The sequence below is a fragment of the Pleurodeles waltl genome, chromosome 6 (genome assembly GCF_031143425.1).
Source record: "Pleurodeles waltl isolate 20211129_DDA chromosome 6, aPleWal1.hap1.20221129, whole genome shotgun sequence".
NCBI classification, from domain to species: domain Eukaryota; kingdom Metazoa; phylum Chordata; class Amphibia; order Caudata; family Salamandridae; genus Pleurodeles; species Pleurodeles waltl.
Window position 1 is genome coordinate 422,045,972 of NC_090445.1, and position 22,597 is coordinate 422,068,568.

A 22,597-nucleotide genomic window follows, 5' to 3' on the forward strand; every position below is an offset into this window, starting at 1 on the left:
GCATGCACCACCCCTAAGGTGTTGCCTGCGAGGTGGACACTCCATTTAATTTTCCTCCATCTTAGATGGAAGCAAATTGCCAATCAGGGATAGGGAAGTGACCCTTCCCACAGGAAGTGGTCACTGTAGTGGGTGTAGCCACCCCAAAGTAAGTGCCCCATTGGACACTACCAGGTTCCCCCTAAAACGCCCACTAAATTCAGAATTTAGTGGGCATCCCTAAACCAGATTAGACAGACAAAAAGAAGACTAGCGCCAAGAAGATCCAAGGCACGAGAACTGTGTACCTGCTGTACAGAGAAAAGGTGTCAGACCCTGTCAGCTACACCCAGGACCCGACAAGCGCCACTGATGAGCTGCTGGACAACTAGAAAAACTCTAAAGAACCCCAGAGGACCTCCAGGTTTTGAAAATCACCCAAGAACTCCCTCGAGATTGAAGGTACCACTCTGCAACAAGAAGAAACCAGCAAAGCAGTGAGGGTCACTTCACTGACCAGCAGCTATCTCCTGAACTGGAAGTCGAAGCTGGACCCGACGACTGCGAGGACAAACCCTGCAAGTGTGTTAAGTTTGGTGGTACAGCGCCCTCCAGTAGTCAAACTATACCAATATCCTGGGTATTGATCAGCTGACGTTGGACACTAGGAAAACCAGCCCACTCGGGGCTGAAAAAGGATCAGGCGGAAGCCCAAGTCGAGTGACTTCAGTTACACCTGACCTCCCATCAGAGTGCCCCCACTGTCCTGCAAACGACCCTTGAACCGACTTACCTCCAGCTTCATAGGGCATCTTTGTGCACAGCTCCTGGCTCACAGATTCGCTCTGCACCCGGCCGCCCTGTGCCCTGCAATGAGGAACCTGCTGTGCCCTAAGGGTCCCTTACTCTTTGCAACTTTGACGCTACAAAGGGACTCCAAGGAACCACCTCTACACTTACTTGTGCAGTGCTTTTCCAAGTGGTCCCTCGCAGTGGCCCTGCACCAGCTCCAGAGAACTTTCACTGCCGCTCCCGCTGGAACCGTGAGACACCCGAACTTCTCCAGCTGCCACAGTGTGCCCACAGACGACCTCGACCAATCTGTAAAAGAAAAACTAGGTAAACCAACTGTACGATTTTATATGTATTTTTAAAGGTGACTTTCCATTGATTCCTATGGTGCGTAATTACGCTCAAAAAGACTATTTTTCTTAAACTTCAAAAATTCGTATCTCCAGAAGTACTTAACCAATTTTGATAATCGTGGTATCAAAAATTACTTAAAAATCTTCAGTATTTTTATAAATTGGTCTCGTGTTATTCCTTTGAGAGTGTCTTTGCACCATTTTTTGGGCCCCCCTAAAGAGGGGATGCCCCCTTTCCATACATAATGCCTGGCACAGGCATAATGTAGCGCAAAACGTTACAAAGTGGTGCAATGCATGCATTGCGCCACTTTGTAAATATGGCGCAGCGTTTTTGGCCTTCTAACGCTGCATTAGCTTAAAAAACATTACACTAGTGTGGCGTTAGAATGGCATTAGGAAGGGGCTCTTAAATATGCCCCTATGGGGCATATTTGAAAAAAGTGGCGATGCACACAGTGCTGCACCACTTTTCTTGTGCCCCTTAGCACTCCCCCAACGCCACCATGTGTGCGCTGTATTTAAAATATGGTGCAACATGGCGGTAGTTAGGGGACTAGTGTCAATTTTTTGCGCTTTGTAGGATTAGGATAAAAAAAATTGATGCTAATCCTGCAAAGCATCCATAGGCCCATTGTAAGCAACAGACGCCTCCTTTAAACACCTGCTCTGAGCAGGCGTTAAAAGTGCCGGAAAAAATGCCGCAAAGAACTCTGTCAGACTTCTTTGAACCATTTTTTGGTCCTCCCTAACGAGGGAATGCCACCTTTGCATACATAATGCCTGGTGCAGGCATAATATAGCGCAAAGGGATACAAAGTGGAGCAATGCATGCATTGCTCCACTTTGTAAATACGGCACAGTGTTTTTTGCTTTCTAACCCCACATTAGCGTAAAAAAATGACGCTAATGTGGTGTTAGAATGGCGCTAGGGGCTCTTAAATATGCCCCTATATTTTATGTGGCTAGCTGAGTGGATTAATAAAGTCAGCCTTTACAAGTGCTTTAAAACACATGAATGTATGTGAAAGGGGAGCGATGGAGGGATGAGGGGCACATTTGCACGGTGGTAGTGAGTGAAACCGAGGAGGAGGTCATGGGTGGGGAGCGCCACAATAAACTGTCGCACAGGGCGCTACCAGACCTAAAGCCGGCCCTGCACACCACACCATACAATACCATACTTTACTATACACTGACAGGCTGTACCTTACCATTCCACAACATACTTTTCTGTCCCCCCACCTGTTTGTTCTTTGCTCACCATCACCTTACAGTCTTTGAAATAAACGTTTTAATTTTTTTTGATGCACCGGCAGCTCACGTTTGCCGCTAGGCTGGTAGTGGTACAAAAGCCATTTTTGCGCACCACTGTTGCTCCCTCATTCTTCTCCTTTAACCTATCAACTCTGCTGCCCCGCGCCCCCCACCTCTGATGGTCATTTCATTATTTATTTTATTTTTTAAAGGCCTAGCAGATACCACTTGCTGCCAGACCACATTGCAATCCATAAAGGGCTTTCAAGCAAATAAAATTATTTGTTATTTACCAGTTTAAATTGTGCCTGCCAGATTGGAAAGGAAAATTTGAAAAAAAAAAAATTGTGCCCAAGTCATTCTGTGGGCACATGCATGATGATGCTCATCACACATACGCAAACCTACAGAATGAAGGAACCATCAGTAGTAACCACGTCACTGAACCTTGTTTACCTCTTTTTGTTTGGCTGATGTTGTGGACAGCGTCTGCAAAAGTATTGGCAAAGCCAATAGCTCAAAAAGGCGAGGCCTGTTGGCTTTCTCAATACTTGTTTTTATTGTTATTGTTTGAAACGGATGTATCTGGGCAACAGCTAGTTTCTGGTAGCTAAAGCCCCTCTCCTGGTGATTATCAGATAACTGTATCACGACAGCTACTCTGTCATACCATACGATGAAAATGGCAGATGAGTTGGCTAAACCAGTACCTCTGAAACGCATCAAGATGTGCAGACCAGAAGAGATAAAGGGCCCGATTACGACCTTGGCGGATGCGATACTCCGTCACAAAAGTGACAGATATCCGCCCTCCGTTTTACAAGTTCCATATCCCATCCCCCAAGGTCGTAATTAGGCCCAAAGTCATGATGGAAAACACTCAGTGTGTGGCTTCCAATCTTGAACCAAGGAACAAGTACCAGATAAAGTTCTTAACAATCGGTGAACAACGGATGAATCAACCTTTACAAATAACACCAGGATGACTAAACAAGCGAACTTGCTGGTTCAAAGAGAGATTACTAAAATTGGCGGCCTTGCCCAGAGAACAGATTCCAATTTGATGGACCAAAAAAAGGTGCCCCACTTCCTCTCTAATACAGTCTTGACAAAAGAGCATCATGCTGCCAATATAATCTGTTCTGTCCATGAGACTGCAATAGCTAAAGGCTTGCATTAAGAACCTATCCCTCCCAAATAGATTTGTGTGCCACACCTTCTTAGCTGACTACCGAAGGCCGCAAAGCGGGACAGAAAGGGAAGAACAAGTTTTAGTTGAAGGCAAGAGGGGGGTGCTCCACTGTGAAGTACAGAATGAACCTTATCCAGGAAAAGATATCACTATCACATCGATTAGACCATGTCAAATAAAATAACCGACCTTCATGTTCAGGCAACTAACCACACATGGGTGTGGAATTCCATCGCATAACTCCAGGAACATGTTGTTTTGGGCTAAGGAGAGCACGTTTTCCACTGGACAATTAGGCCCAACTCCCTGCCTAACAAATTTTAATGCACATATATTTCTGAAAGTGGTTTCAATATAAAATGTGTACACGTGTGTAAAACTGAACAATTTTGAGGCTATTCATCAGGCTCACTCAATATATGCAAATACAAGCACAAGCATGAGAGCAAAATCTGCAATTGTTTGCTTTCAAAATAAAATGTACACAAAGATACAAAAAAAATGCAAAGCACAAAAACCTTTGTGAAACTTTAAAAACTGTTTGTCTGAAGCACAATACAGGAAAAAGTAACCATTACGGGCAAAATGAAAATAAATTAGGAGCCAGATTCTTAAAGAAAGTCACAAAAGTGCATCTAGATGTATATGGCCTTGAATGGTACAGATTTACGAGTTTCAAGAATTAATATTTGCAGACGCAGGCTTATAAACTGTACTGTTAGGAAACGTTATGAATTCCATATTTGCATTAAAAAAAAACACATGCAACATTTGCTCATGCAAAAATCTGAGCAAATGCAAATCCACTTTCAAACATTCCCTTTTTCCCATCACTGACTGACAAAGGATAAAAAGGACAGAAGTACAAATTAGTGTGGAAAGAGACTGGAGAGACTTCGTAACTGAGCTTTCATTTCAAATTCAGCTCACATTCGGTTTGGTTCCAGGTTTATAATGGAGTTCTTCAGGCACCCACAAAAAGTATTTACAAAGTCCCAGTTGTCACAATCTATCACACGGGACAATGGCTGTTTGTACTTAATTATTGGTGATGGATTTATTTGCCTTTGTGTACAATTAGTCAATCAGCAAATATAAAGGCTACCTAGGAGCCAGTGCGGGCTTTAAGAGGTACAATCTAAAATTTGTCCTATTAATGATAATTTACAAACAGGCATTTGCAATGCAATCGGTCTCACATTTGCTATAGAGCTATTGGCGTTGTAAATGACAATGTTTTTTACTATGTAGTGTTATGTCATGCTCTGCTATGTGGCGTTACATAGTGTTATGCTATGCTATGATCTTTGTTATGTTATGCTATGTTGTACTGTGTTATGTTATGTTATGGAATGCTCTGATATGTTGTTTTATATTGTGATATGTTGTGTTATGTCATGCTATGTTGTGTTATGTGTTATGGTATGTTAAGTTGTATTATGTATGCTATATTGTGTTATGTTATGCTATGTTGTGTTATCTTATGCTATGTTGTGTTATCTTATGCTATGCTGCATTATATTATGCTATGTTTTATGTTATTATGTTATGCTGTTATGTTATGCTATGTTGTCTTATGTTGTGTTATGTTATGCTATGTTGTGTTATGCTATATTGTATTACGTTATGCTGTGTTATATTGTGTTATGTTGTGCTATGCAATGTTCTATTTTATGTCATGCTATGTTGTGTTATGCTATGCTATGTTATACTATATTGTGTTATGTTATGCTATGTTATGCCGTTTTATGTTATATGTTGTGTTATATTGTGTTATGTCATGCTATGTTGTGTTATGTCGTGCTATGTTGTGTTGTATTATGTTATGTTATGCTATGTTGCATTATGTTATGCTATGCTGTGTTATGTTGTGTTATGTAATACTATGTTGGGCTATGCTATGTTGTGTTATGTTATGCTATGTCGCACGCGTGTATGCTATGCTGTGCTATGTTATGTTGTGTTTTGCTATGTAGTGTTATGTTAAGTTATGCTATGTTATGTTATACTATATTGTGTTCTGTTATCCTATGTTGTGCTGAGTTATGCTATGTTTTGGTATGCTATGCAGTGTTGTATTATGTTCTGCTATGTTGTGTTACCTTATGCTATGCTGTGTTGTGTTAAGTTATGCTATGCTATGTTGTGTTATATGTCATGTTAAGCTATGTTGTGTTATGCTTTGTTTTGTTATGTTATGCTGTGTAGTCTTATGTTATGCTATGCTGTGTTATGTTATGTTATGCTGTGGTATCTTACGCTATATTATGTTATGTTATGTTGTTTATTGTTATGCTATGTTGTGTTATGTTATGCCATGTTATGACTATGGTGGTCTGTGCAGGTACATTTGCAAAACTGTTTCTTATTAACTACGGTTGTGCTGGTGGGACCACTGAAAAGAAAAAAAAAATCCTCTCACATTTTCAGAGCACAGACAATAAAAATGTACAACTCGCATGTACATGCAGCGAAGTTCAGTGAAGATTCCTTGCATGTTTGTTATTGTACAAATCAAATGGATTTTACCGCTCAGGGTTTGGGTCAGGATTTCACAGAGTGCAGCCTTAGCATTAATTGCATAAAGAAAGTATTTTATTTAGTGTCTTGAAGAAATTGTGGTGTAGGGTTTCAAGTACATTTTATTTGTGATGGATCTTCAGATTGATTTCTTTAGCATTTAGCTTTTCCCCCTTGTGTAACATTATTAGCTTTATGTTACTGTTGCTATTAGTCTGAACTGTGAGTATGTTTTGAGGCCAGTGTCTTGAGACCCCACGGGTGAGAAGTTGCACTATACAAATATCTGATTAACTGATGATAAAAACTACACCATCTTCAATTTTTGTGATGTCGTCACAATAATTGGGTGGTGAAAGAGGTATTCTATTGGAATTAGCATGGCATATTTACATTAGGATGCTAAACGGCAACATTTTCATTTTTTGCTGCAGGAAAGAAGGTAAATGGAAGTGCTTAGTTATATGCCGGACCACTGGAATTGGAATTATGTGAGAGGAAAAGACCAAATTATGAGGCAGGGTTGACCAATTTATGAGGCAAAAAAAGTCCAGTTATCACTTTACAACGCCAATAGCCTAACTCAAATAAATGTGAGACCTATTGCATTGCAAATGCTTGTTATTTTTTCCTCTCTTCCTCTGCTCCGACGTCTCCTAACTTCCCCCTCTGCCTGATTCCATCTCTTTCTTTGAGGGCATGTTTTGTCACTTTCTGACAAAACTCAGTCTTTTAGTGAATGTGTGGGTGGGAGACACACCACACATACTGCACGACGGTCTGATGCACACTAATAAGGAAGGCCCGCCTCCTGAAAAGAATATAGGTCTGGGACCAAGAAGAAAGTACAACCTAACGAGAGAAAAAAGTCCCACATGACTGTGCTACCTAAGATGCGGTCTGTTCTGATACCCCAATGGGCAATAATGTCTTGAACGAGCTTATTCAAATAAATTAACTTAATTTATTTACTTAGTTATTGACATAATTTCATCCAACAATACCAATAACAAGTATACAAAAAATATTTCACATCATTTTTCTCAATAATTTTCTTTATGCTATTTACAAATGAGCTCACAACAATTACCATAATAGACAAACAAAGAAAAGTACATGAGTACAAATTCAAGAGACCTCCCCACTGTTCAATCACACCTACTCACATTCAACAACATTCCCTCTCAACCTTACCATTCATATCCAATTCCAGCTATTCTACACATACAAGACACCACACAATGGAAAATCAAAATTGATTTTCAGCCGCTGTACTATTGTGAGCTAGAACCGTCCCAAGAATCGGTCTCCTGAATTTGTAGGTATGTATTTTTTACTTTGTCTCTTGTCTATTATATGTTAATAAACTGTAAAATCTGAATAGAAGATAAACTAGGGTATGGCTAACTGGGCGTATCTGGATATTCACCAGGCCTCTATACAGCTTATTCTGATTCAGCAGAGTCTGTATTGAAATGCACTTTTCAGTTCGAAGTCTGAAACAAAACAGTTGCCTAGAAGTGGTACACTTCCATACATCTGCTTCGTGCACACGACCAACTATAAGAAACGTTTCATTGCATGATGTGGCCACAAAACGTTCCACTCTAAGGTCCGCAATGAGCAAACTCTGGGCACAAGGGAGTACTATTTACAGCGAGACACAATCACTAAATACACATGTACGTCAAGGAATGTTAAAATAGTCTTTGGTGCTATAAGGTAACAGTAAACTGATTCGGCCACAGGCATTTCCTTCAAAACTATATAAAACCTGGGGTTATTATGGTGCACTCCTGTGCTTGCCTTCTTGATCTCTGGTTTACAGATAGACTGCCTGACCCCGACTGTATCTATCCAGCTGTCATCTAGTCTAGCCTTGTATGTGCCCTTTCTCCACAAATAGGATCACTCCGCTTAGCTTCAACTCTGCCAGTGTCCCTGTCAGTTGCTAACCAGGATGTCAAGTTTTATAGATGCCTTAAGGAGAACTGCATCAGACCTCTGGCAGTCAGATCCGTTTCTAATAAAGAAGGGAAAACTGCAATTCTTTTTACATAACAAACTCAAAATGCCGAGTACGGAGTCTAGCTATATTTTTATAATTAAATTTTAGGCCTCTTGTGGATCTGCCACAAATGGGCAGTCATTGGGCATCCACTCTTCAGCCCCATATCCTTTGCTATTTAACTAATTCAGAAACCACACCACTGACAGTCTCTGTATAATGTAAACATAAATGATGCATACGATGGTGCGTCACTGAAGAAATGCTAACTGACATCCTAGAAACAGGAAACATGAAGGTAGGTTACTAACCAGAAGCTAGTGATGCCATCATAAAGCCCCAAAATAAATCATACGATTATAATTTAGTGGGAGGGCGAAAACTTCGTAACTGAGCTTTCATTTCAAATTCAGCTCACATTCGGTTTGGTTCCAGGTTTATAATGGAGCTCTTCAGGCACCCACAAAAAGTATTTACAAAGTCCCAGTTGTCACAATCTATCACACGGGACAATGGCTGTTTGTACTTAATTATTGGTGATGGATTTATTTGCCTTTGTGCCACTCCTCACAAAGACCTCACACAGATATCTTTGGAAGTTGTGATGGAAAAAAGAAGTATCACTTGGCATTACAGATACCAAGGAATTGCATGGCTCACTAAAGTGTCCTAGCAAACGAGTTATGAACGAAAGGAAAGCATCCTACCTTGGTCTGATGAGAAGTGTCTGCCTCTTCTCCTACGGGAGTGCTAGTTCGTGTCGAGGCGCTATCTGAACACGCATTCTTTCTTGCAGCTGGGTCTGCCGTGTAAGGGGCTCTATCACAGTGTGCAAACGAGGCTCTGTCTAGCTTCTCTAAGGACGTTCTTCTTTCTCTCTTGACAGTTGCCCAGTCATGCTTTCCAAGAGATGTATTTGCTTCCCGGCTACTGGCAGCTCGGTCAGACCTTCCCATGGATTCTCTACTGCTTGCAGTCCTCTCGGACTTTCCCAGGGACATCCCTTTTTCCGTACTGCTGAAAGTCCTGTCCGACTTCCCCAGCACCACTCCCCTTTCACCAACAGTGACAGTCCTTTCAGGCTTCCCAGGGGTAATGGTTTTTTCCAGAAGGCTGCCAGTCCATGTGCTTGTGGCACTGTCTGGTTTCTCCACTGCTGCTCCCTTTCTCCCCATGCTGATCAGGCTGTCCAGCTCATCGAAGGGAGATTTTAACCCCTCCTCACTAGGGGTACAGTTTGAATTCTCAAGGATCAACCTTTTCTCACCTTTGCTGGAGGTGCTATCTGGCTTTTCAATAGACACAACTTTTCTTTTCATACTGGGGGTTTGATCTACCTTCTCAAGAAGAAAGTCCCCCTCCAGGCTAGTAGGGCTAGCTGGCGTTTCTCGGGATAGGTCAATTCCAGTATTTTTTGAGGCGCCATCTTTCTCATCAGCAAACTGTTCTTTTGTGCCCTCTTTCACTGCGCTGTCCATCTTCTCAAGTAGTGATTTGTTTTCGCTGTCATTTGAATCAACAGATGCTTTGGCGTCTGGAACACCCTGCAGACAATCACAATACTGAAATGTCAAAACGGGAACAGGAGACACAAATATTTTAGTACATATCAATGCATAAGTGTGCAGAATGAAAACTATTTTTAAAAAAAATGATTGGCTGGCTATGTCCTCGTGTTTAGTTAACCAAAAAGATACCAGAACATAATACTTAAGAAAGGCTGCATACAATTCAGATCAGGGGTTAAAACAATTTACCATTAACCACTTAAAAGGCTGCCAGGATGGTGGATTGGGGCTGGGTTAGTGTGATAGGCCAATAAAGCCTATCTGTGCTTCTGGGAAGTACTCATTGATACATCTAGATCCACTACATTCTGGGACTTTACAATGTCTTCTGGGGAGATCTCCCTTAGCCCATCCTTTTTAATTTAATGAACTATGATGTAGTGGATCCGATGTAGTAGGGGTGCACCTCAAAAGCATACAAATAGAGATTTCATTAAGCAGTGTCATCAGAAAGAAATAAAATCACGTAGCGGGTCCCCTGTCACAGTGTGGTCAGCTAACGAATTCAAGAACACAACATGAAAGAAAAGCTGTGCACAGATACGAGCCTTACCATGATGCCACCATGTCATTCAAATCTCACACAGTTAGCCCAAAATGTCTAATAATTGCCAAACGGTATCCATGCAGCATTTGTACAGTCTACACCAGCATCGTTTTATCAGTGACATTCCATGGCAAAAAATCTAACGAGTCCTAATGACTGCATGATAACAAATTTAGGATGTGGTATGCTAGGATTGCAGTACTGCCTGTAACAGTTACAGACAGAAGACTTGGAAGCAAGGTAAGCATTCTAGCAGTGAGTCCCACGAAACAGGTGTAGGAAGTGTATCAGAGACTAGAGAGAAAATATAATGTGGAAGGAAAACAATGAACACAGCGGGATTATGATAGGACAGGTCCTTTAACATCCAACAACTATGCTAGAACCATTTGGGTGGATAAAGTGGATTGTCAGAGTCAGGTTGTAGGCAGTAAACAGAGAGCAAGAGAAGCACAGAGAGCAAGAGAAGCGCAGAGAGACAGTGCAATTAGAAAATCTCAGAATTAAACCCACAAAGTAGTAGATGTTGATGGCATGAGGGAGTGGAGTTCAAATCTTGCTGCATGGAAACTAGTCTGCAGTAAAGGAAAGAGGTGGAACACAGAACGCCTGCTGTTTGGCCCCGCTATTCAAACCAGGCACCCCCTATAAAGATGCAGTTTGGGAAGGGGTTTCGTGTATGCCAGGCCTTTGAAAATAACAGTCATAAAGGCTGTGGGTTACTGTGGCATACTTGCGGAACATATCATGTCATCTCTTCCCTGGCTCCAGTGGACCTCAATAACTCTGTGATGCTGTTTAGTAGGGAGACTCGGGGATGCTTTTTGGTTTATACTACTGAAGGGCTAATAGAAACCAAGATATTGCTATTGCCTGTCCCTGCTAAATTAGGAGCTTAGATCACAGCAAACCAGGCACAATAACAAGGAAGGAGTCACCAATGGAGTCTCCTACTTCTTTTAATGGTGCTGTTATGAAAGGCTTTTTCCCTCAGGAACCACAAAGTTTACCACAAAGAAAGAGTATTTGGTGATCATATTTTGTCAAAACCCAGAGCAAGAATTGTCAAAACACAGAGCAGGAATCCTTCTTGAAGCAGCGAAGCACACATAGGGTGTTACCCTACCCCAGAGTCCATCCCAACAGGCAAAAGGGACCTGAAATGTTTGGACTAAATGGTTAATTTGTTTGTCAAGCAAAAATATGTAAAATGTGTAGGAACCATTAGGGGAGATGTGACCAGTATGACAATTTTAACCCAGACCATCCTTCCATCTCACGGAACCTGAAATGTCCCCAGCATCAGAAATTGTGACAACAGCATGTTGCGTGATTTAAAGCGGAGGCTTGCCTGAGAGTATAGTAAGTGTAGAAAAGAAGAATTTAATTTTTTATGCTTTCTACATGACAGCTCCAATATATTTTCACGTTACATCACACAACATGATGACCATTATGGAAGCATTCATAACAATGTTTTTTAATTCTTTTCTATACTTTTAGTATGGCCGGTCTCAACTGTTGGCTTTGCCAATGCCGGGCATTAAAAAGTATCCTGCACTGGGGGAGAGGGGAAAGGGGCGTGGTAGGAGAATTGTAAAGTGCAGCCAAGCCAGGATGGATGGTGGCACATATGGGAAGGGAAGGTAAATCAAAAGCTGAGCATGAAGGAGAAGGGTGGGGAAGCAACGGAGGTGGAGCCAGAGCTGGGTGGAGGAGGGATTTGAAAGACACAGATGAGGGCAACAGTGAACAAAACATTTTTGAAAACAAGTGGGATGAGGCAGATGGGAGGCATAGATAAGCTGGTGAGTGGGATGGCAACACAGAGCATAGGTGGAAGGCTGGGGAGTGGGGAAGGGAAGGAACACACGAGATAGTGGGGGAATAACAATAAAGCACATGAAGTCAATGGAGTACTATATGCAAAAGAAAACTATACTTCTCTGAATGGAAGCAGTGGAAGCAAACAAGTCATCTGATTAAAAGGATGATAAAGAAGCTGTGGTCCAGGGGAGGGATAAATACAAGAAGAGGAAAGAAAGCCATTTAATAATAAGAAAATTAATAAGACTGACGTGAAAGCCATCCAGTGGTAAGCAGTAGGACGGCTCAAAGTCAAACTTAAGTACTGATACTATTCAAAATGGTTCTTCAGACTAAAAGTAAATGGGTAAGATGTAAAGCTGAATAGATCCAGTTTTTGATCATTTTGTTTTTTCATTGTCACATGATGCATGGTAACATGGTACACAATGAAGAATTACTGTAAGCCACAGCCTGATTATTGGGTCTAGGTGTTGCATGTGTGTGGACAAGCTACAAAAGTTGTATTTACACATGCAACCAGAAGAGTTTTGGGGACATAATTTTATATTACTTTTGTAGAGCAATATTCAATACACAAGGTTACATTTCCAATTCCCATCGAAAACACACACAATTTGGATTGCATATGTAATTTATCTCTTACTGTGGCTACTCAGGTAAGCAGTTGTCTCCACAAGCTTCAGTATACATATTTTGCTATAAACATAGGATATTAATTTTTAAAATAAAAGTTTAAAAGCACACCAACAGTGCTTTCAGTTATGAAAATTGAGTATGTTATAGTCATTCAAGCATACACAATGCTTTCTTAATACAATATACTAAGTGTGACAAGTAAGTATCTAAGGTGCATTAAACCAAAGGATAGGGTCTAGAGTAGGGGTCTTCAAACTGGGGGGCATGCCTCCGTGGGGGGGGTTCCCAGTGATCCTGGGGGTGGGGGTGTAACCTCTGGACAAACAAAGCAGTAGGCTGAAAACAGAGCTTTGTTTTAAGGTGAAAAAAATGAGCAGCATTAAAGCGCTCCATAATAGGCAATCATTAACATGTTTTGTCATTTGTATCCAAGCTGGGAGCATGTGTCAAAAGGGAAGGGACTCCAAATACTCTTCAAAACCCCCATTGTCACTGGTAATAATCACACTGTGAATACTTTTACACTTTAGTAAGGCTTGCCTGACCAGAATAGTATGTTTGGCATCATGTGTCTGCATTTAAAACAGTAACAGAACTTAACAGCAATGCTTAAATAAGTCTACACATATTCAAACATTGACAATTTAATAGAATAATTGTGATAAATTAGTAGGCAGGCCCGATATTTTTTCCATGGGAGTTTGGGGGGAGGGGGGTGTATGGGGTGCAACACTAAAAAGCTTGTAGACCACTGGTAGAGAGGGAAAGAGGGGGATTTGACAAAACTTGTATTTGTTTCTATGGAGGCATTAGCACGTACTAAGCACACACTGTGTATAGAGACTCTGTCACATACAGGTATGCAATGTTTAAATCAAAATCAGTAATAGAACTGGGACGACATTCTGAAGTCTGCAAGCTCCTCTTTTAGTCATCTCTCCCAACAATACTAAACAATAGTTCTTCCCAATTCATCCACTCTTCTACATCCTTCAATTTAGTTTCAGGCTATATGAACCGAGCCAGCCCAGAGCTGTCTATTAGCTCTCACTGGGCAAGAGTTGCGGTCTTCTCTTTTTAGGTCTTAGCTAGACAGCACTTACGTTGTATCTTTAAGGCATGTTGTATATACTTTGTGGGCTTACAGCTCGCTCAGAGGCTTACCGTTTGTTAGCTCCATCGTCACTCTTTAATTCTTTCTCCCCATTTTACATGCCCCTTGCTGTGTTTAGCCCTTCCCAAGAGCAGGAGCTAAATACTATATCAATACACTGGTCACCATTTTAGCATGTGTTTCAGGGACTACTTTCTTGTTTCTTGAAAAGCAGTTGACACAACCAGTCCTGTTTTCAGTCCCTTCAAGCTTCTCTGTAAACAAGCCAGCAAATATTATTCATATCTCCTCACATTTGCTGTACATTCCAAGACTGAGGCCAAACATCAGATACTGTTTACCTGTATTTGGTGCATGTTTGGCGCCCGTCGCTGTTTGCTTATTAAAGATTTTTTGTGGTTGTTGCTAACACAGCTGATGGTTCATCGCTTGACTGCCAGGATGGAAAAGTCTGCATGCCTGTGTGGTATGTGCATTATGATACAGCAATCTCAATGCACCAGGCTCAGAATAGGCAGTGAGACAAATGGCACAGCACCCGCCTTGCATGTGTATTAGAAATTAAAGATTTCGATTGTGGACCAACTACAGAAAATATCCTTTTGTAATAAGGTACAAAGACATTTCCAAAATATTATTAAAGCCTTGTTATGTTTTGCAAACAACCACAGGCCTGTGTTTACCCCTGGTAGTTTTATATCACATGCAGAAATTAACCTATGAAAATGGTACCTCAGTACACGAAAGACAGCCTTGTGTTACAATAGATTTTTTCAGTCAAAATATTGAGTAGCGCATTTAAAGAGGCTGTTACTGCAGCTTTAACAAACAGCCAAGTGCATCAGACAGCAGCATTCACCTTATGAACCATGCATGATGGATGCAGGGAGAGGGAGAGATATCTTGTCTTCACCAACTGACCTCAGATACGATCAGCCAGAGATCTACAAAATATATCTACAAACTACTACAACAGGCCAATTGATGCCACTCCGCAGACTGGCATACTGCCAGACACCAGTGATGCTTCTGCATGCTGACTGATCTCAGTCTCGAGTCTGATACAACAGGTTAAAAACGATGAGTACGAACAATCACATACAAAGTGCCAGTGCCACAATCATAGTAAATAAAGAACAGATGATGGACGGAATTGGAACAATGCAAACAACCCCCCGACCCCCCTCACACAGATATGTGCTTAATGCAGTGTCTTTTTGCTCACCACGCCACCCCAGTTTGGACCCAGCCATATGCAAATCAGTCTTGGCCCTGCTCCCAATGGGAACAGTTCAGCGAGGCCAGCACGTCTGTTTTTGCAGGCGTTGTGCTGATTTTCCGATGAACTGGATTTTCTCTATTTGGTGAAGTATTTGATGGCCCTGAGACAACAGGAGTCAAGCTCAGTCCAAACTCTTGGAGAGCACTTGTGGAGGAAGGCAGAGTCCTTCTAGCAGAGTCAGGGGTCAGCAGGTGGCAGGGCAACATGCAAGAGAGCAGTGCTTCCAGAAAAGCAAAGGAGCCCTTTGGGCAGCAAGGCAGTCCAGCTGTAGGTCCAGAAATGTCTGATTTGGTGAGGTCACAGACCCAGTATACATACCCAAAAATGCCTTTGTAGTGGGGGAAACGTCAAAGAGTGGTTTTGAAAGGCACAAGTTCCCCTTTCAACCCAGCCCTGTCTTCCAGAAGCCCTGTGGGGGGGTATCATTCTTTTGTGTGAGGGCAGACCACTGACCTTTGAAAGGTAAGTGAGAGCCCCTCCACCCTTCTTGACCAGAGAAAAACCATCAGTATGCAGATGAATGTAGATGCAGCTGAGTGTCCTGTGTTTATGGCTGTCTGGGTGGAAAGCACAAGGGGAGATGTCAACCAGCACAGACCAGATGTGGAATGAGGCCGGCTGTAAGGTAAAGATGGCAGTAAGTGGAGAGAAATGCCTTTCTAAAAGTGGCATTTCTGAAATAGTAATATAGAATCCAGCTTCACCAGTAAATAGGATTTCTCAGTACCATTCCGACCACACCAAATATGACATGTCTATTTCTCTCAGATCAGAAATTACTACTTGAAAGCATATAAGGGAATCTCAAATGCTGGACTATGAGAGGAGCAGGCTTCGCTGTACTGAAAAATTACTTTAGGAGTTTTTCACTACCAGGAAATGGACATCTTATAAGTAAATGTCCTGCCTTTTACTTACATACCACCCTGCCTTTTGGGTTACATAGGACCTACCTTAGAGGTGAGTTATATGGACGAAAAGGGGAATTTAAGGCTTGGCAAGTAGTTTTAAATGCGAAGTCGAAGTGGCAGTGAAACTGCGCACACAGGCCTAGCAATGGTAGACCTGAGACATAGTTGTGGGTCTATTATGTCGGTAGCGCAATCAGTGCTGCAAGCTCACTTGTAGCATTTAAATTACAGGTCCTGGGCACACCTGATGCACTTTACTAGGAACGTACAGGTACATTAAATATGCCAATTGGGTATGAGCCAATTTTACCATGTTTAGAGGTGAGAGCACAAGCACTTTAGCACTAGTCGGCGGGGGTAAAGCACACAGATTCCTACAACCAGTTAATAGGAGATCAGACAAATGGAGGGATGCAGGCAAAAAGTTGGAAGGAGACACCCTATGGCTGTCAGGTCTAACAGGTACATCCTGGGAGGGTTTCAAATAACTGTCCATAAGCAGGGATGATCTTTATATCTAGAAAAAAGTCTGTTAGGCTTCCTGTCTTAGCACATTTCAGTTCCCTCAACCACAGGTACTCCTTTAAGCAGTCTTTTATCAAGGAGCGAGAGACTAGCTTGGCTGTATCTGTAGTATCCCAAAGGGAAGGCAAGCCTATTTGATAGAGAATAGACTTTATAAAAGCAAACAAAGTAATCGTCTCACAGCCTGGATATTTTAAAAGCACTTTGACCAAGACTCTAAAGGATTCCAATTTGTCTGTGGACCATAGTCTATGCCAGTACATAATAGGTCAAGGCATAATTCTAAGGTTAATCAAATAGATGCCAATATCTAAGAATTGAGGGAAACGGGCGGTGGGGGTGGCACTCTGCGGAAGATTAAGAAGGCTCCTAACAAACCTGTTTCCTAGTTCACAAAACCCTAACATGAACCCGGTGTTCTGCACCATACATGGCTGAACGTTTTGCTTTAAGATTGTAAACCTCCACCACTCGAGCATGATGACATGCATAAGCTTTCTTGCGCATTTTGGACACAGTGCCAGATTCTTGTTGAAGTGCTCTTACTAATGTGCGTGGTCAAGCTCATTCTGTGTTAAACAGACCCCCAAGTATACAAACCTGTGCACACGATCAAGAGGCACGTCCTGCACCAGAATATTAGCCCTACCTGTTTTGTAGGGATTAAACACCAAGACTTTTGTTTTATTAATATTGAGCATCTGGCCATGGTCGCTGTAAAAGCTTAAAAGGCGATCTACTATTACCTGCATGCCACGTGGAGTTTTGGAAATAAAAAGCAAGTTGTCTGCAAAAAGCAGCGTCAACATTTTTTGAGGGCCTAGTTTAAGTGCATCATTGCCAGGGAAGCCAAGTGCTTGGACTAGTCATTGATATAAAGCGTGAGCAGTATCGGAGCCATTAAAACAACTCTGGTAGACACCGGTCTCAATGTTAAAGGGGTTTGTGAGCTCACCTTTATTACCATACCTGAAACGAGCAGTGTTATGAGTGCGCAACCTAATAAGAACAGACAAGAGATTGGCAGGGACACCCATCTGCTTCAGTACTTCCCACAACTTGGCCCAGGGACAGACTCCAAGACTAATCTTAAGTTAACAAAGACCACATACAGGTGGCTTTTGTCAAGCATTACGATTTTCCAGTACAAGCTGCAAAAGCGAAGGATTTGATCCTTTGTACTGACCTTATTCCTAAACCCCACCTGTAAAGCAGAAAAGATGGACTTATCGGTGGCCCAATCCAGCAACCTCCCTAGAATAAGGTGGGAGAAAAGTTCCTGGGAGGTGTCAATAAGGCTGATGGGCCTGTAGTTCCCTGGGTCATCTTTGCTACTTTTTTTTTTTTAAATAGATTGGGACAATCTCAGCACCTGCCAGGACCCAGGAATGGGACCACTTTCCAATAGGGAGTGGACGAGAAGCTGGAAGTATGAGGAACAGATCAAAGGTTCTGTTTCAAACAAACCCCCAGGAATGGATTCGGAGCCTGGCACTTTCTGTAAAGGGATCGCCTCCAAAATATTCTTGTACTCTAAGGTCAATGGGGTGCCTTCATCTACAAGGGTGTCTATATTCTCACAATCATACTTGGCTGCATAAGTCTTCAGGAAATGATCCATCCAAGTCGGAGGTTGGAGAATGTAATCGACACAAGTGGCAGCTTTATGTTTGCCATGGGCCACTTTTACCTTTCTAGCTTTTATCTATCTATTAATTTTTAAGTCACTTAAGTACTTACTGTTTAGTATCCCCACAGTTTTTGAGCAGCTTTAAACATAGTCCAAGGTTAACTGTTAGAGGGACTATGGCTAAACATTGTTAAAAGGCATTGACATTGACAATGCCAATATCTCTGGGATTGCCGCGACTAAATGGCTTTGCCAATGCTTGTTTCTTTTTTGTGTGTGGAGAAATGGGATTTGTTCAATACGAAATTCCTGTAAGTTGTCCGTAACAAAAAAGGTGAATTAAATATATTATTTGTTCTTAGAATGAGGCGATGTTTATGCCATTCCACAGGTGGAGCAGTGTATCCTCGGGCTAAACGCACTTAGCACAGTAGCTCCTTTTACCTAGGTCTACCTTAGGAAGAGTTACAGGAGTCCCATACATACAGTGTAGTAATTACTACGGTCTACCTTCTGAATGGTTTTGTCTAAAAAAGTACTTAATGTGGTACTGTACTCAATTATTAACTTTTTGCCTTATGCTGAATTCATTTGTATGCTTCTGGGCGTCCAAAGACTACTCAAACGTTTGAAACAACTATGTTATAGGTATCGTCATTTTTCACATTTTTACCTAGAGTAAACCAAAATTCCGTGCAGCCAAAAAACTTACACAATGTAGCACTGCCAGCTTTCGCATCAACACAAACTCTTTACAAAACTCCCTAAACTGTCCCACGATATAAATAATTGGCCCCAATACTGTCCATTTTACTGCTATAAATGAACACAACAAATCTGGCATGCTCTCCGTTGGTCGAAAGCCGAGGAAGTAGCATTGCACATAGAAGATGCCACAGGTTTTGTTCGCCACTGGTAGCTCAAGGCTGGGATGTGCTGCTCTCGAAGCTGGTCAATCTAACCCCAGAAGCCACGTCGAACTCCACAGCGGGCAACACCTCGTCCCCATTCCACACACACGACTGCTCGATTTTACCCCGCCAGGATGCACGCCTGGTCCCATACACTTGATTAGGCTCTTTGTCTACTGACACCACACCACAGGCACATAGGTCAGTGTCAGTTACTGCCCCAAACTGGCCCAGTGACCTTGCTTACGGGGTGAGGCCATCAGGGAATGATGTATCCTAAAGTGTGCTGCACAACCTCATGGCCCTACATGTTTTCTCAGTAGGGGTGTTAGTGGCTTTATTATAGTGCGCAGGTAGCCATGGCCACTTCCCCCGATTGCTTCTACCCTATATACCTACCCCTTCCATGCCACCAGGGTCTCAAACCATTTGCACGGACTAGTGTTTGGTGGTTCCATGCTCATTTTTGATAATTTCCGAACAGTACAATGAAAGAACAGAAACTTTGTTTTATAAAGACAGTAAGTATATGACAGTATAATACATAAGTGTAACTGCTGTATATGTGTTGGAAAGCCACAATTAAAAAACTAGCATGCTGTACCTACAGAAAATGATACAATCCCAAACGCATTACACGATTTCTGAAACCACAGGTAAAAGTGAACATACATCATTTGCCCAATTAGCTCCCATTATTTTACACAGGGCTCAATGACTACTCCAGAATCCGACAGAATGAAAAGACATCCCTAAGACGTCCCCAGCTTTGAACCCGAGCACCCATACTTGGTGGACACAGTACTATCCATAAACTATGCCACTTAGTCCTTGCATACATTAATGCCATAGAACTTTGTCAAACAAGTGTCATCCACCACTCAGCATTTACATACAGGACAAACATACTCAAATCAGCTATCACTGATACCCAGTCAAAGCACCGTTCCACCCCTGCAAACAGACACCACTAAACAAACCTGACCACCAAACTGCCCTTAAAACTAACACTAACACTAAAACCACAGCTGTCACTGGGTCCCCACATATATGTTTAGTCTGAAATCTTTTATTTCTCTTCAGATTTTTCTTAAGACATATAGCATTCTTTCTCTGGCAAAGACGGTTTTCCACAAATCGGGTCGTTTCCTCAATTCCAGTGCGTTCTTTGGATTCGGTTTCCTGCAACATACAGAAGGAAGACCTCTCTGTCCAAATAGTGTTAGTCCTAAAGATCAGTGGCTTGAATTATCTACTCAATCCACAACCGGTCACACAATTTCAAGCAAACTTTGCATCCAGTCAGTGAGAAGACATCCCTTTGTGCTATATACCACACGGCTCATATCCTGCACAGCTCCAGCAGCACACAGGCCATACCTTTTCCAGCGTATGCCCCTCAGCACTGCTGATATCTTGCATAGCTGAACCCTGCATAGTTGTACTCTGTACACCTCAAGCAAGCTTGCCTATCCGATATTTCTTCCGGTTCACACCTGTCACAATAATGTCATGAATCAAAGTTCAAAGGCAACATAGCTTGAGACCTACACTGCTCCCGTTATGGACACTCTATCCCAATTGCACACGTCGCATCCGGCACAGCGTGTGTCCTCTACATCACAGCCCACCTGCAAAGCTCATATTCTGCACGGTTCATTTATATGTATACACGTTATTGGTTGCTACGTAATAAGATCTTTGCGTCCATTAAATACAAATCGTAAAATTTCACTGAAAAATGTGTAAAGTGATGTTGTAGTTAAGTGTTCAAATAAGGTAAAAACTAACAGTTTAAAATTTGGAAATTCTATTATATTTTACATTTATGTGTTGGTATTTATTGGTATAAATTCTGTGAGGTCATAACATTGAAGCTGACTTGTAAGGTATGATTTTCATGGCTGTTGCGTGAGTAATTGAAGGTGCTCCTAACCATAATGTACACATTTTCAGTGGCTTATGTATTAGTTTTTAACCATAAGTGCATTTACTGTGTTTTAAGAGAACTTCTAAGGTTTTTAAACATCTGTCAATTTGACCAAAGCTATCCATACCTTCACTTTAACCTTAGTTTTTTTTTTGTGAATTTGCACTTTTGTTTATTACATACCACATGCAGCAGTTTCCTGCACTAAACCAATCATGCCCTCAATAGTGCCCAGTTAGGGTTCGTCACAGAGACTAGCCTGGGCCTGGGCCCAGGCCCAGCGCCCAACACTCTGGAGTCTCAAGAGGCCAACCCCTTCTGTACATGGACTTCAGCCATATACAATAGGTGTTGACTGCAGTTGGCCAGTCCCCATGTCCAACTTGAAGCATGCGGCTAACCCCTGCAGAACAAGGGCTTTGGCTGTTTGGTTGTGTGCAGCAGAAGTTGGCTGCAGGGCCCCATCAAGCTGCGAACAATCAACCTAGGAAGAATCTAGGATTCACAAATCCAGGATTCAGGAATACAATATAGGATCTGTGACTCTCACAATCATTTTTTAAAATATTTTTTTATTTTATTGACAGGCAGTCCCTAAGGGCCTGAGTGCTGGTTCATCCAGCCAACTTATGCCATTTTAGTTCGAAGCTTAGCACAGCTGTTTGGTTGCTACAGCCCTTCTAGGGGACATTCTGAAAGCTGACCTTAGCATACATTCCACCCACTGCTTACGATTGGCTTTGTGGTTTAAGTTCACATTTGCTTGCTTTCCCATTTGCTGACTTTATTTGTTTTAGGCTGCTCAGCATGGTTTTGTCCCTCCCATGAAGCATACTCTGTTTTTTGCATTCCTCCACGAGTGCTCTCTTTCTGTAAACAGGCCTATAAATGTTGCTATTATCTTGTCACACTTGCTATGCATTCAAAGACAGAGGTCTTACGAGAGAGCTTGGTGTTTACTTTACTTTCTTGGACTTCAAAGTGAGAGCAGTTATGTGACAATCTTAGAGTGTGAAAGGAAAGGTTTTTCTTCTAGCACACAACAACATTTAAATGTCTGTAAATGAAGTGCCATTATTTCACAACAGATCAGAATTAGGAAAGCTGAAATAAAGTGCATGTTCTATCATTCGGCAGTGTGCTGGAAACAAATACTTTCATATGATAAAAACAATTCAATACAGTAGGTGATGCCATTTGCACACATTCTTGTTTGAGCGCTGTACAGTTTTATCAGTACAACTGTATGTCTGTGCAAACGTAAAGGTCATAGAAAATGTGTTGTCTGTAATGGGAGGACACTACCACACCATGCATACTTCACTCCACACCACGCTACGTCACTCTGTTCTAGGTCACTCTACGCCACCCCACACCACTTTACTCTATGTCACTCCACTCTACTACACTCCATGCCACTTTACTCTGTTTTAAAGGACTCCACTCTGAACGCTTTACTCCACAACCCTTCACTCTATGCCACTTTGCTCCATTCTACACTACACCAATCCACTCCACTCCACTCTATGTCATTCGGCCACACTCCACTCTACAACACTATTCCACTTCACTCTAGGGCATTCCACTCCACTTTACTCTACGCTCCTCCACT

The 22,597-nt window shown here is 42.0% G+C and overlaps 1 protein-coding gene across 2 annotated transcripts in view; it reads right to left on the reverse strand.

Moving 5' to 3' along the window:
• Positions 1–22,597, reverse strand: part of LOC138299820 (uncharacterized) — a 151,936-nt gene that overhangs the window by 51,401 nt on the left and 77,938 nt on the right. Inside the window, exon 6 of one of the 2 annotated variants that reach the window (XM_069238412.1) lies at positions 8,809–9,645. In XM_069238412.1, the coding sequence (XP_069094513.1) occupies positions 8,809–9,645 (837 nt within the window). The remainder of the gene's footprint in view (positions 1–8,808; positions 9,646–22,597) is intronic. The other variant, XM_069238414.1, reaches the window with a different exon arrangement.